This window comes from Candida tropicalis (genome assembly GCF_000006335.3).
Source record: "Candida tropicalis MYA-3404 genomic scaffold supercont3.1, whole genome shotgun sequence".
In the NCBI taxonomy this organism is placed as follows: domain Eukaryota; kingdom Fungi; phylum Ascomycota; class Pichiomycetes; order Serinales; family Debaryomycetaceae; genus Candida; species Candida tropicalis.
The window spans coordinates 692,138-706,677 of NW_003020038.1; the positions used below are offsets into that span (position 1 = coordinate 692,138).

Below are 14,540 nucleotides of genomic sequence, written 5' to 3' on the forward strand. Positions count from 1 at the left end.
GATAGTAATAAAAAAAAAGGGAGAAAATTTAAAAAATGAAGAATGGTTGATAAAGAATGTTAAATCACCTTCAATTGTAATACCGAAGTTTTATTAATATGGGGAAAAAGGTAGGGGCAAAAAAGTAACTACAAGTAAAGTAATTTATTATCAAAGTGTGATTCCAGTGCGAGTTGTTGTTGTCGTAAAATCCGACTTTAAAGTTTCGAGGGGTCACATTTATCTAGAGTAAACCTCAGACAAACATTAGATAGAATATACTTTATTCATTACGTAATATCCTAGTAGACTCTTGGTGAATTGTTTTTCTACTAGCATATCACAGCTATACCTCTAAATCAGTTCAACATATCTCACAACAGTGATAATCCACTATAAGTAAAGGTCGTGCGAGAAGCAATAATTCAGTGAACTTTTTTTTTTCGTTTGTTCTCATTTCTTTAAATTTTTTTTTTTTCTCTCTTCTTTGTTGTTGTTGTTGTTGTCTGAAGTTCATCTTTTACAAATTATAGACGTTGCAAACTAAGACAAGTTATTGTTTCAAACAGATCTGGTTATAGCATTGCATAGAGAAGGAAAAATGACAGATAGATTGGTGCCTTATGATAGAAATGCAAGTGTTGAGGTGCAATTTTCCCATGCATTAGAACAATTTCAGTTGCACAAGGCAGATGCATCAGTGCTGCCATTTGATTGTATACTGACTTTTAAAAGTGTTGCTGCCACTCAAGCATTAGCTTTGGGTGCTCAATTGGAAGAAAATGATTCTGACAAGGACATGAGAGAACAATTTGATAACTGGAGTTTAGAAACCAAATTATGGAATCTTGTTGAAGATTTATATGCCTTGAGGTTGGAAACACCAGAAGACTTTGAAGCCCATGATTATTCTTCAGTTTTAGCCAAACAAAAACATATTTTATCTTCCCATCCAAAATTAAAAGAATTGTTAATGATAATAACCTGGATTCAAAGAAATTCAGACCTGATTAGTTATGAATCGGATCCACAGTATAAATGGAATAATACCAGAGTTGGTGTGACAAATTCTGATCTTAGTGAATTGACAGCTCTGGAATCCCTGGGACCAAAATTAGTTACCAGCTTAGATGTTGATGCACCTTTGAGAACAAATTTATCAATTGATCCAAAAGATGAAGCTATTGATCTGGAAAACTGTGCAATCATCTACAGACTTCTTTTGAATGGTAAAATCCAGGAGGCAATTGATCATGCAAATAATACAGAAAATTTTGCCCTCGCATTGATATTAGTTGGTGGAGGACAGCCATATCAAGATCCTGTATTGGATGGAAATTCTGATGAAATCACATCCGCTGGTGGTCTCAAACATAAGTTATTATGGAAAGAAACCATTTATAAGTTGTCTCAAAAACCAGGATTGAATGCCTATGAAAAATTGATTTATAACTATTTAAGTGGTGGTAATATCACTGAAAATTTGGAAGCTGCAAAGCGTTCTTGGGAAGACTCTTTATTATTATATGCATATCAATTATTCTCCTACAAATTGGATTCAATCGTACTAGAAAATACCACCGAATCTTTATCAATCACAATCCCAAAACCACAAGCAGATTCCGTCGACCAAATATTAAATAATTTATCCAATGCTGGTACTGAAGTGTCACAGCAAAGTCTAAATCCATTAAGAATAATCAGTGGGGCCGTCATGATTGATCAAGTGGAAAAGTTGATTGAAAATTTCAAGTATGATACCTCCGCTAATGAAAATGTTCTTCGTATTTTGGTGCACTTATCTATTTTTCTAGCCTTGGTTCGTCCTTTGAAAAACCGCGATGACTTTACTAATATTATAAGGCTTTATATTTCAAGACTTATGGAAACAGGAAATTCGGAACTAATTCCAGTGTATTTGTCTTTTATTCCGGATGAAAAAGATGCTAGAGAAACCTATTCAGTTATTCTTTCCTCTATAACCGATAAGGAAGAGAGAATAAAACAGTTACAAGCCGCACGTAGTGTTACACAAGAAGTGTTTAATTATCATGACGAGGATATGATTATTGTTGCCGAGGATGATAAATTGGTGAACGTATTAAGACGAACTGTGGAAAGAGTGATGACTGAAACTGAAGATTACTACAGACCACAGGAAGGTGTCGATACAACTATTTCTTTACAAGACGCTGGCTCAACTGTTGACGAAACAGATTTTAAACTATACCGTGCAGTTGAATGGTTTTATGAAAATCATATGTGGGCAGATGCTATAAAGGCTACCATTGTTGTTATTCGTCGATTTTTGGTCAATGGAAAACTATCCAGTTTGAAACAATTTGCGGCAGGCAATAACTTCAAGCAATTGATTACTGATTACAATGTGGATAATGTAAGTAAAAACGAAAAAGATGACATTACTGAAGAAAATAAGGAAGAACTATTAGAATATTATAATTTTGTTGAAGGGTTAAACTTGATAGACCAATGGAAATCATTCCCTGCTGACAATGATGCCTATAGAGCTAGTAATGTTGACCTGTCGTTAGACAAGACTAGTAAAATCTTATCAGATATCGTACAGAAATGGGTAGTAGGTTTAAGTGATCCAGTATTCAAAGACTTTAGAGCATTATACATCCCATATGTTATTATGGAGTTGATTACCATCTATCAAAATGCTCGTCTGAAGAATTGGAAATATATAGACAAAGCATATGAGTTGATAAATGAAGTTGCTGATGAGCTGCTGAATGACTTTTTAACTTGTTTCCAAAAGAGTGGTCGCTTGAATGAATTTTTGGTCAGATGCGGTGAATTATCTATTGTATCTAGTGAACGTGGTATACAAGGTATATTTAAGTCCCACTAAAGTATATAACTAATTTAATGAAGATGCCTTTTCGTATAACAAATCAACAACACTTGATAAATTTTTCACCAATTCTAATGATGCTTCATAAGCAGCATCTTTTCTTGGTTCATCGTAAATTATTAACCATCCATTTCCTTGATCTAACACCCCGTAGAATACCTTATCTAAAATCATTTGTGATAATTTGCCTTCAACTTGTGGTAAACTTAAACCAATAACTTTTGAGATATGTGATAATTCAACACAACTGTAACTCTCGATAATCTTTAACAAATTTTGTTCCAATAAATTATCATACAATGCATTGAAATGGCTCTTGATAATTGAATCAGATTTCAATTCTTCTGAGTATGTCAACAATGAGTTTTCAAATTCCTTTAATGATCTATTTGAATAGGCGGTAGCAATAGCTTTCATGGCATCAATATCCTTAGATTTGTACTTGATGACATTCTTGTTGTTCAAAATGTTGTTAACATCATCAATCAAATTCAACATAATCTTGGTTAACAACATGTATTTCAATATAGTGATGGAACGTGGATCGTCTTGACTGTTGAAACCTTCAAAACTTTCATAAAAATATGAAAAAGCTGTTTTATAATCTCTATCTTCTGAATTTAATATACCACTTTGACAATCCAATTCTGCTTGTAAAATAGTAGGGCAATATATGGAATTGGCCGATGTTCTTGCACTAGTCAATGCAGCTCTAGATTTAGGGATATTTCTTAGAGCATGGTATATTTTCAGTTCCAATAATTGAACTTCAACTAATGATGATTTGTCATCCAATTTCTTGTATTCTCGTAACAATTCATTGATGATTTTAATAGCTTCTTGGTAATTCTTCTTTTTGTATAACAATTCACTCAATTTCAATTGTAAGGATTGTCTCAAAAATGACAATTTAGAATCAATGGCCCATTGCATGCTTTTTCTAGTGGCACCAATTTGTACATCCAAGGCACCTTCCAATTTATCAAAATCTTCAATTAAAGTTTTCACAATTTTGGCAGTTTTAGATTTGGCAAAATTACCCAATACTGTTCTGGAATCAGTTATTAATTCATCCAATTTGGTTGGTTCATTCAAAGTTTCATAAACCTTACCCAATTCCAATATGGCACTTTCTTGCTGTTGTAATTGTTTGGCAGTTGGAACAGTTGAACTTTGGGCTGTTGAATTGATTATCTGTTTGAATTTTGATTCTGCTTCATCGTATTGTTTGTTTGATACGGCCTTTCTGGCTTCTTCTAACAATTGTTGTTCCGACATGATATGTTTATGAAGGTGTGTCTATTATAGAAGCTATCAACAAGTGGTTCCTTTTGCCATCAAAAAAAAAGAGAAAATGTGTTCGTCCATATTGTAATTCTCAAATCTTACAAACCGAGAGAGCGAGAAAAAAAAAACAAAAAAGTTTCAATTTGTGCTGCGACACACGACCTATATGGGAAATAATTTTCTCACCTATTAAGATACTCTCAAGTTTTTCTCAAGAGGTTTAAATTGTACATTTCTTTCAGTATTCAAATCCCGTATTAGATACAAATAATTATTCAAAAGTTACCTTCAGTTTTGAGATGCTTACTCAAAGATTGGTTTCAAGAACTATGTATAGAGGCGTGCCTCTTAAGTACCCAGTTGGATATTTTAGGACATACTCTTCATCCAACCCATTTGCATTAAATGACAAGGAAAGAAAAGAAGCCAGGGCCAAAAGCAAATTACCTTGGTATAAACGATGGACAGAATATTCTCAGTCAGAACAATTTCAAAACAAGACAATGTTAAAGATTTATGTTGGTTGTTTTTTTGTTGCGTTGGTTCCATTTTATTTTTATATGAGAGATAGATATCATGAAGACAAGCAAATGAAACATATCGATGCAAAATATGCCAAAGATCCTTCAAGTTTATCGGAATATGAGTATTTGGTTCTTAAATCATTGAATAATCTGGAAAAATTACGTCCATTGGAATTGAAGAAATACAAGTTGTATCAATTAATGAGAAAAGAGTTTAGACGTAAGAATTTGTTTAACGAAGAAATGTTCAACCCAACTCCACAAGAATTAAATGATTGGTATCAACAACAACCAAGACATAAAAGTGCATCTTCAAATGCCCCGGTATTGACAGATAAAATTGACTCCAAGGATAAAGTTAACATTCACCCATCTATTCAGCCTGCAGAAGATACTACGTCGTTCTATGATGAAAAGGCAAAAGAGTATGATGATGCTGTGAAATGGGAAGAGAGAGGTATTCTTATGGGCGGTAAAAGAAGATGGTTGATGCAACATGCTAAAGGAGATGTTTTGGAAGTTTCTTGTGGTACTGGAAGAAATATTCCTTACTTTTATCCTGATCAAGTGAAATCTATGACTTTTATTGATTCAGCTCGTAATATGGTTGAGATTGCCAAAGAAAAATTCACAGAAGCGTTTCCAAATTATAAAAAAGTTGCTTTCACTGTTGGGAAAGCTGAAGATATGTCCAAAATTGCAGAGAATGTCAAATATGATACCATTATTGAAGCATTCGGATTATGTTCTCATGAAAATCCTGTACAAGCTTTGAAAAATATGGCCAAGTTATTGAAACCTGGTGGTAGAATTGTTTTATTGGAACATGGTAGAAGTAACTGGGAATTCATCAACAATCATTTGGACTTTAGAAGCGAAAAAAGAATGAAGACTTGGAAATGTAGATGGAATTTGGATATTGGAGAATTAATTGATGAAGCAGGATTAGATATCACAATTGAAAAGAGAGCACATCTTAGTACCACTTGGATGTTGGTAGTTAAACGTCCAGAGGATCCGATCAACCAAGAAGAAAAACCTTTCTTGGACAAGCTCTTTGGTAGAGACCCAAGAAAAGTTCAAAAATAGTATGTTTGTCTGTAGAAACTTGTATATATTGCTGTTTTATATGACTATGGATATTCACACCTTGTAAATATATAGAAGAACTACTTTGAGTATTATAAATATATTCCCTCTTCCTCTTCTTCTTTCAATGCATTCTCTTCCTGTTCAGGTTTTTTATTACCTTCTAGATCTTTCGAATTGATATCATTAATTAATTTATCTTCATCATTCTTTTTATCTTGTTCACTAATCAAACTTCGAGAGACTAATTCATTATTAATACTTTCAACTCTAGCAATTTGTTCTAACAAATAATTCTTATTCTCCATAATAGTCTCCTGAAAAAATATCAAATCTTCCTTGTCTTCAAATGTAGCATCATCCTTCTTTTCCTTTAGTTTTTTGATTTCATTTAGAAGTTCATTATTTGTTTCAATTAACTTGAATATAAAGTGTTTTTGTTCTTGCTTTTTGGTTTCCAATTCAAACTGTGAAATATCCTTTATAGCATTTTTAAACTCTTCTAAAGTCAATGACGGAAGTTCGGGAGACATTGATGTTGCAGAATGTGTGGTAATGGCAACTGGGGGTGGACACAGTGGGTGATTATAAAAAGAAAAAGCAAGGAGTGGTGATTTTTATCTCATGGCTTCGCACGACTTTTACACTCGCCCTATAACTAACAAATAAATATATGAAAATTTTTCTTTCAAACTATACCTGGAGTAATCTAAACATTTACACTATTTCATGGTGAATATTTGAAACAACTGTTAGTATTGTTCTTATTGCATTCTCAACTCATAATGATGCGTTTTATTACTTTCCCAAGGATAAGATCAGTTCTACTATCTAGAAATTTTACCATCCAATCAGTCCGATTCAATACCACAAAAACAACAATTTCAACTTCCATAGAATCCCTTCCATCATTGCCTGCTTCGTTAGTTGAAAGAGCGGAGAGTATTAGAAAAGAACATAAGGAACTAAGTGAAAAGTTGTCTAATGATTACATACCAGATTTACAAGTTAAATACGATAATTATACCAATATTCTTGGTCTTTATGATAAATTAAACACTTATAGGCTGGAATATCAAGAACTTGTAAATATCACTGATGATCCAGACTTGCGTAAAGAAGCTCAAGAAGAACTCGAAACAATTGCTCCAGAAGTTGAGAAACTTGTATCTCAACTAAGTGTCAAACTTAGACCACCTGTTAAATACGCCGAGAAAGGTTGTATGATTGAATTAAGACCAGGTGTTGGAGGTAATGAAGCAAGTTTATTCACCGGTGATTTGCTAAACATGTACATGGGTTTTGCGTCAGAGATGAACTGGAAGTCCAAAATTATATCGGAAGGAAGAAATGCAAGTGGATTTTTAAATGAAGCAATATTGTGTATTGATACTTTGGGAAGTTATGATATAATGCGTCATGAAAGTGGAGTTCATAGAGTTCAAAGAATTCCTGAAACTGAAACAAAGGGTAGAGTTCATACATCAACTGCCGCAGTGGTGGTATTACCAAAATTATCTGAAGGTAACGAATCTTCATTGAAAGAAGATGAAAGAGTTTTTGCACCAGGTGAAGTTAGAATTGATACCATGAGAGCAAGTGGTAAAGGTGGTCAGCATGTCAACACCACGGATTCTGCAGTTAGATTGGTTCATATACCTACAGGTATGATTGTCTATCAACAAGATGAAAGATCTCAACCAATGAATAAAGCAAAAGCATTTGCCGTGTTGAGAAGTCGTCTTGCGCAAAAAGAACAGGAAGAAGAAATGATAAGACAGAAAAATTTAAGACTTGATCAAGTATCGTCAACTGATAGAAGTGATAAGATCAAAACTTATAATTTCAAAGAAAACCGTGTTACTGATCATAGAGTCAATTACAGTATGCACGATCTCCAAGGTGTTTTATCAGGAAGAAAACTCGGACAATTGATAGATGTATATAGATTTAAGTAACTTATCCTCTCTTGTAAATATTTATATATTCTAATAGTCGAATGCTTCGATTAATACTTCACTATTTATTTTTTGTTCTTTAGCAGCTAATGATTTCAAAATATTATAGTATTTAGCTATGTTATGCCTGGTTTGAACATCAATAAACTCATTCTTGTCACTGTAAATTTCCCATGAACTTTCTTCTTCGAGTCTTGTAATTCCAGGAGCACTGCTTTCCTTAGATTTATTTGTCTTTGGAGTTTTATAAAGCCATGTGTAGCCATTGGATCCTAGCACAATGGAAACATTACCTGGTAAATCGAACGCATGATTCTTGGATTTGACAATCAATGAACTTGGTACTTTCAAAAAAATACCATTTCTTAACTTTCCATATTTCAAAGATCTGGTATGCAATGAAGCCATACCATTATTGAATATAGTTTGCACCTCACAATTTAATAAATCACCTTCTTTCAAAAAATTTCTCATTTGTAACTCATCAGATTCTGATTTTCTTCGTAAAACACCACCTGGTAAATTCACTGAACCCAACATTAAAACAGCATCTTGTTTAGCTCCAATATCTACTTTCCATCGTTTGTTACCAACTTCAGTAATACGCCCAATCACGTGATCACCGGTTTCTGGGCTATATTTTCCTCTTAATGGTATAACACTTAATAATCTATTAACTCTTGAAATGTTTCCTGCTACTGATGAGTATGTTTTATCATTTAAAAAGTATGTACCATGACCTTTCATCCAGATTGGGTCTTCTGTTATTAGTTCACCAGGAGTAACAATTGAATTGCCTTGATCTTGACCATCAGACATTTCAATGTCAACATTGACTTGGTCATCTTCATCTTCAATATTATTATAATCAGTTGTTGGTCTTGTTATACTAATCACGTCTGCTTCATCCATTTTGTAAGTTGTTGTTGTTGCTTAGTTTGTTGTTGATGATGATGAGATGAGCGAAATAGTAGGATTTTTTTTATGGCGTTTTTTTTTTTCTTCTTCATTCATTCATTTCTTTGCACAATATCGAAGAGTGAATTTTTTTTTTTTTTCAGTATTTTCAATTGATCTTTCTTTTCTTTTTGGTCAATGAATATTAAACTCTTTCGACATTTACCTAAATCTATATCCAGATCAATCATAATGTCTAAATTTGGTCCTCCAGTAAACCGTAATATGGTTGAGTTAGATCGTTCTTTCTTTAAGAAAGACGTTCCTTTAATGGCTGCATATTTCCCTAAACCTCAATATTTGGGTCAATTTGTTAAAGAATGTCAACAAGATATCCTTTATGTTCAAGCAATCAAGCATATCATACCAATGGAAAACTCAAAAGCTGTTTTACTACGCGATGAGGTTAAGGAATTACAAGATTTAGCCCCTAAAACTCAAGAGAAAATAGCAGAGTTTGGAATTGTTTTGAAACCACATACTTTACATCTTGATTATTCATTCTGGAAAGGTGATGAGATTTTGAAAAGTATATTGCCTGAAAATTTGCTTAGTGATATTCCAAGTGGATTCAGTCAAGCTGGACATTTAGCACATTTAAATTTAAGAGAAGAATATAAACCATATGGGAAATTAATTGGACAAATTATCTTAGATAAAAATCCCCTGGTTTTGACTGTTGTTGATAAGGCTGATACTATTGCCAATAAATTTAGAACTTTCCCATTAGAATTATTGGCTGGTGAACCAAACTACGTTGTTGAACAACTGGAAAGTGGATGTAAATTCAAATTTGATTTTAGTAAAGTGTACTGGAACTCAAGATTAAGTACTGAACATGAAAGAATTATTTCTAAATTCAAACCTGGTGAAACTGTTGGTGATGTTTTTGGTGGTGTGGGACCATTTGCTATTCCAGCATCCAAGAAAGAAGTCATTGTGTTGGCAAATGATTTGAATCCAGAAAGTTACAAATATTTACAAGAAAACATCAAAATCAACAAAGTAGAACCATTTATTCAACCATACAATTTGGATGGAAGAGAGTTCATTATCCAAGCACCTAAATTGTTACAAGAATGGGCTCAAAAAGGTCCTCTCGAAAAGAAAATTGTCAAGAGAGTGTCTCTTGGTGATAAGAAATACGAAAAGCAAACAACTATTACCAAAACAGATGTTCCAAAATTCTATCATCACTTTGTCATGAATTTACCAGATTCTGCATTGACATTTTTGGATGCATTTATTGGGTTGTATGCAAATGTTCCAGAAATTAAACAAGAACCTGGATTTAAATTACCATTTATTCATGTTCATTGTTTTGAAAAATTTGAAAAAAGTGAAGACCCATCAATGGAAGAATTACATGATAGAGTTTATGAAAGAATTTGTAAATTAATTGACTTTAGATTAAACAAAGAAAATATGGAATTCCATGAAGTTAGAATGGTCTCACCAACCAAACCAATGTTCTGTGTTTCTTTCCAATTACCAGAAGAAGTTGCATTCAAGAAGGTATAGGTCTAGGGTCATATGTAGTTAATGTTAATAGACAATAAGAATAGAATGATATTCAGTTGTTCGCAGTACGAGTCAAATAATTGAGACTGAAAAATCAAAAAAAAATAATAATAAAATTGCGTTTTATTTTTCTCTCCTTTATCTCTTCTTCTGAAGTGCTACCTTTTCATGTTCATACCTACAATGACTTCCTCTAACCCACTCAAAATTATAGATATTTCAGGTGATTCTGCCAAAGTTGCTAAAGAACTTCTTGATGCAGCTACTACTCAGGGTTTTTTGTTTCTTGAAGGTCACGATTTCACCCAAGATGAGGTAGATCAATTATTTTCCTTATCTAAGGAATTTTTCAATTTATCAAATGAATATAAATCAAAATATGCTGTCAATTCTTCAAATCATGGATACGCAAGTTTTGGAAAAGAAAACCTCGATCCATCAGGACAAGAAAAAGGTGACCCTAAGGAAGCCTTGAATTTTGCTAATTTGAATTTTAAAACTGGAGAATCTGGATACCCCATTCCTGATTGGTTCATTGAAGATAAATCTAGAAATGAATTAGTTTCAAAAACTATTGTCAAATTATACCAACTCTCAGTGAGAATTCTTTGTTATCTTGCTCAAGCATTAGAGATTGAAGATACTGAAAGTACTAAAGGACAAGATTGGTTTACATCTAGGTATGCTCCTGAACTACCTTCTGGTTCTGCATTTAGATTCCTCCATTATCCAGGTCAAAAATCCTTAAATCCAGAAAGTGTTATTCGCGCAGGTGCACATACAGATTATGGATCTATGACACTCTTGTTTCAAAGAGAAAATCAAGAAGGGTTAGAGATTTATTCACCAATATCTAAAAAGTGGGAACAAGTACCATTTGTGGCTTCGTCAACTAACAACCATATGGCGCCACCTATTGTGGTTAATATTGGTGACTTGTTAAGTTATTGGACCGCTGGGTTACTTAAATCAACAATTCATCGTGTCAAATTCCCAAAGAAAGTACAAGAAACTGGTCAAGATCGATACTCTATTGTATTTTTCAGTCATCCTAATGATGATGCATTGTTGGAACCGGTGCCAAGTGAAATCATTAGAAAAATTGACGGAAGAGGTGCTAATAAAAATTCACAAACAATAACTGCCAAAGAGCATTTGCAAAAGAGATTGGCTGCTACCTATGGTTGGAAATAGGCATTTATTTATAATATACACACAAATGTGGGGATGTTTTGCATTTACTAATTGAAACAGTTCGCTCGCAATAAGCTGTTATGGTTTTACTGATTGACTCGGCCGAATTGGGGTTAGCCGCGAATTTTTGACTAATTCAGGCTGATAAAGCGCATCTATCGCTAGTTCTCTCATCAATTGATGATTTTCCCTTATCTCCCAAAACCCACACACACTGGAATAAAATTAAAAAAAAAAAAAATCCCATGGATGGGGGGGAGGAGATCCCACAAAATGGACTATGATTAATTGCTAAACTGATTTCACTAATCAGAGATCAAAGAAAATTCTTAAAAATAACTCATAACATCATCTTCAACGGTTTTGTTTTTCCTTCCATTTAGCTTTCCATTGTTTTTATCTCTGAATATCTCCCAATTTCTATTAATTTATTTATTATTCATGTCAAATACGCCATTACTTTCAATAAAATCACCAAGATATGAAAGAATTACACCTAGGATTACAGCAGATCCATATGAAGTTGTGGATATTATAAATGAACAAGAGATTAAAAACTACAAGTTAGGGGTGATACTACTTATAATTGCCATTGCAACTTGGATCATTGGTTTAGAATTGGTCAATGTGGTTTTGAAAGGTGATGACTATAACAAACCATGGCTTTTTGCGGTAATTACTGGATCATGTTTTGCAATAAATCTTATTCCAGATCTTGCTTTGCTCAAGAAATATATCAGCAAATCACCATCATCGGAAGAGAATCAACAAGAATATGAAAATGAAGGAATGTCATTGATTGATAGAATAACTAGTGAAAAGGAGGAGGAAATTTCTGAGTTGACTAATAAAGAAGTATTTATTCTTGCATTACAGATATCTGTCATATATTATTTATATAACATGTTGACAATGTCTTCATTACAATACACTTCAGCCCTGAATCAAACAGTTATGGGTTCAACCACGTCTATGTTTACATTGATCATTGGGGTTATCATCCAAACAGAGAAATTCTCAATCAAAAAGGCTATATGTGTGATTGCTAGTTGTGCTGGAGTGTTTATGGTGAGTTTAAGTAACAATTCTGGAAATGAAGGGAAATTTCAACCAAAGAATCCATTATTGGGGAATTTATTAGCATTATGTGCTGCATTGATGTATGCGTTTTATTTATTAATCATGAAATTTAAATGTGGAACAGGAAATAGAACCACTAATGAAAGGAGATTATTTGGATATGTTGGTATAATTACGTTTATTCTAGGTATTCCTATCTTGTACGTGATTGATGTATTGGATATTGAAAAATTTGAATTTCCACCTCCAAGTAATTCGATCTTGGCCAGTGTCATAATAAATGGGGTATTTTCTGTAATCTCAGATTATTCATCTATATTGGCCATGTTGTTGACTTCTCCATTGGTTGTGTCGTTGACATTAACTTCTGTAATTCCAATAACTATATTCATTGACTATATAGTTTTGATATCCACTGGAAGTTCAGTAAAGACTAGCTTTGTTTATGTGTTTGGTATAATTTGTATCCTTGCTGCAGTTGTTTTAGTCAATGTTAACATCACCACAGAAAATGAATTGATTGAAGAAGTGATTGAACATGCTCTTGAGGAAGCTATTAGAAACGATGAAGTCATGTCACCTGTCTTGAGTCCATTATTAACTCCATTGGCTCGTGCCCAACATCATTTACAACTGCCACTGCCTCGTTCTTCTCCAATTGGTGTGTCTTTATTTTCCCCAAAGATCAAATCAAAACATCCATTAAGGGTATCACATTTCAATCTCAATGAAAACGATGAAACTGAACCTACATTCAATTCCAATCATGAACCATTGTACAACATTACTGGATCTCCACCAAATATTGAAGTTATTCAAGGAAAGAACCACCAATATCATATTAAATTTAATGTAGATTCATAAGTGGTGAAGTAATAAATAAAAAATACGTGTACTGAAATATACTGCGGTAATCTATACAAACCGCTTCTATTAATCTCTATTGATACTTGTATGTAATTTATGTTCTCTCATAAAGAGTGCTGAAATAGCTCCAAGTGCAATGGTGATAAGAGCAAACATAAAAGCCCCTTTACATCCATCTGCATATGATGCCTTAATGGCGTCGCCAACAATTTTTGGTGCTTCTTTAGCATATTCAGTGTTATCCAACGCTTTTTTAATAATTTTAGAAGCTTCTTTAGGATCAGAAATCAAACTGTTGATTCTTGAAGTCAATTTATGGAGTAAAATATTTTGGAAAACTGCTGTAGCAGCAGAAACACCTAATGTAGACCCGGTTGATCTAAAAGTATACTGAATAGATGTGGTACATGCTTGGTATTTTAAAGGAGCAGCTGCAATCAAAGCAAGTAATGTGACTGTCAATATACATGAATACCCTAAACCAGATGGAATCAATAACAAAAATTGTTGCCAAACTGGAATTTGTGGGGTTATAATGTAAATCTTAAAACAACCTAATACTGCCAAAATACCTGCACCAACGGCCAACTTGTAGTAACGACCAGTTTTTTTCATATAAATTCCTGCACCAACAGATCCAAAGGAAACACCAAAGAAATTTGGAATCAATCTTGTACCGTTTTCTGTAGCAGTCAAACCAATAACTGAACTGTAGTAAATTGGAACATAAAACAATGTAGTCATTACAGCCATTGTATAAAACCAGTTTGCCAAAGAAGATGCTAACACGGTTCTGTTGGCAAACAATTCGATTGGTAAAATTGGTTCTTGAGAAACGTACAATTCAACAATAATAAAACCTCCCAACAAAGCCAAAGATCCAAGGGACAATCCAATGAATGTAAACGAAGAGTAAGCAATGTCTCTACCACCCAAAGAAGTTGCAACCAAGAAAATCATAAGAGAACTGACTAATAAAGAAGCACCCAAGAAATCAACAAGTTTCAATTTCTCACTAATACGTCCTTTAACCCCCAACCCAGGTGATCCAGCTGGTAAATGCAAGAACACATAAGTTGATAAAAATACAACCAATGCTAATGGGACTTGTAAAATAAAAACATACTTTCAACTCAACTAATCGGCAACAAGATCACTAAGAACACTACCAGAGGCAGCACTAATCCAAAACAAATATTTGCCAAT

General features: G+C 33.4%; 10 protein-coding genes across 10 annotated transcripts; 6 read left to right on the forward strand and 4 right to left on the reverse strand. All coding sequences in view use genetic code 12, as the record gives it.

The window, feature by feature from the left end:
* Window positions 1–580: 580 nt before the first annotated feature.
* NUP84 (Nup84p) lies at window positions 581–2,854 on the forward strand (the record flags this gene model as incomplete). Its single annotated transcript, XM_002545493.1, has 1 exon — window positions 581–2,854. The coding sequence occupies one exon, from the start codon at window positions 581–583 to the stop codon at window positions 2,852–2,854; it is 2,274 nt and encodes a 757-aa protein (XP_002545539.1).
* Window positions 2,855–2,863: 9 nt separating this feature from the next.
* RPN6 (proteasome regulatory particle lid subunit) lies at window positions 2,864–4,135 on the reverse strand (the record flags this gene model as incomplete). The annotated part of the gene is made up of 1 exon (XM_002545494.1): window positions 2,864–4,135. The coding sequence occupies one exon, from the start codon at window positions 4,133–4,135 to the stop codon at window positions 2,864–2,866; it is 1,272 nt and encodes a 423-aa protein (XP_002545540.1).
* Window positions 4,136–4,443: 308 nt separating this feature from the next.
* Window positions 4,444–5,757, forward strand: CTRG_00322 (putative RNA methyltransferase; the record flags this gene model as incomplete). The annotated part of the gene is made up of 1 exon (XM_002545495.1): window positions 4,444–5,757. One exon carries the CDS (start codon window positions 4,444–4,446, stop codon window positions 5,755–5,757), a length of 1,314 nt encoding a protein of 437 aa, XP_002545541.1.
* A 92-nt stretch (window positions 5,758–5,849) lies between these two features.
* On the reverse strand, window positions 5,850–6,290 carry CTRG_00323 (uncharacterized protein; the record flags this gene model as incomplete). The annotated part of the gene is made up of 1 exon (XM_002545496.1): window positions 5,850–6,290. The coding sequence occupies one exon, from the start codon at window positions 6,288–6,290 to the stop codon at window positions 5,850–5,852; it is 441 nt and encodes a 146-aa protein (XP_002545542.1).
* A 252-nt stretch (window positions 6,291–6,542) lies between these two features.
* CTRG_00324 (uncharacterized protein) lies at window positions 6,543–7,715 on the forward strand (the record flags this gene model as incomplete). Its single annotated transcript, XM_002545497.1, has 1 exon — window positions 6,543–7,715. One exon carries the CDS (start codon window positions 6,543–6,545, stop codon window positions 7,713–7,715), a length of 1,173 nt encoding a protein of 390 aa, XP_002545543.1.
* Window positions 7,716–7,745: 30 nt separating this feature from the next.
* CTRG_00325 (exosome non-catalytic core subunit) lies at window positions 7,746–8,627 on the reverse strand (the record flags this gene model as incomplete). Its single annotated transcript, XM_002545498.1, has 1 exon — window positions 7,746–8,627. The coding sequence occupies one exon, from the start codon at window positions 8,625–8,627 to the stop codon at window positions 7,746–7,748; it is 882 nt and encodes a 293-aa protein (XP_002545544.1).
* Window positions 8,628–8,810: 183 nt separating this feature from the next.
* Window positions 8,811–10,193, forward strand: CTRG_00326 (tRNA (guanine) methyltransferase; the record flags this gene model as incomplete). The annotated part of the gene is made up of 1 exon (XM_002545499.1): window positions 8,811–10,193. The coding sequence occupies one exon, from the start codon at window positions 8,811–8,813 to the stop codon at window positions 10,191–10,193; it is 1,383 nt and encodes a 460-aa protein (XP_002545545.1).
* Window positions 10,194–10,361: 168 nt separating this feature from the next.
* Window positions 10,362–11,387, forward strand: CTRG_00327 (uncharacterized protein; the record flags this gene model as incomplete). Its single annotated transcript, XM_002545500.1, has 1 exon — window positions 10,362–11,387. One exon carries the CDS (start codon window positions 10,362–10,364, stop codon window positions 11,385–11,387), a length of 1,026 nt encoding a protein of 341 aa, XP_002545546.1.
* A 441-nt stretch (window positions 11,388–11,828) lies between these two features.
* CTRG_00328 (uncharacterized protein) lies at window positions 11,829–13,331 on the forward strand (the record flags this gene model as incomplete). Its single annotated transcript, XM_002545501.1, has 1 exon — window positions 11,829–13,331. The coding sequence occupies one exon, from the start codon at window positions 11,829–11,831 to the stop codon at window positions 13,329–13,331; it is 1,503 nt and encodes a 500-aa protein (XP_002545547.1).
* A 69-nt stretch (window positions 13,332–13,400) lies between these two features.
* On the reverse strand, window positions 13,401–14,294 carry CTRG_00329 (uncharacterized protein; the record flags this gene model as incomplete). The annotated part of the gene is made up of 1 exon (XM_002545502.1): window positions 13,401–14,294. The coding sequence occupies one exon, from the start codon at window positions 14,292–14,294 to the stop codon at window positions 13,401–13,403; it is 894 nt and encodes a 297-aa protein (XP_002545548.1).
* Between the last annotated feature and the right edge of the window lie 246 nt (window positions 14,295–14,540).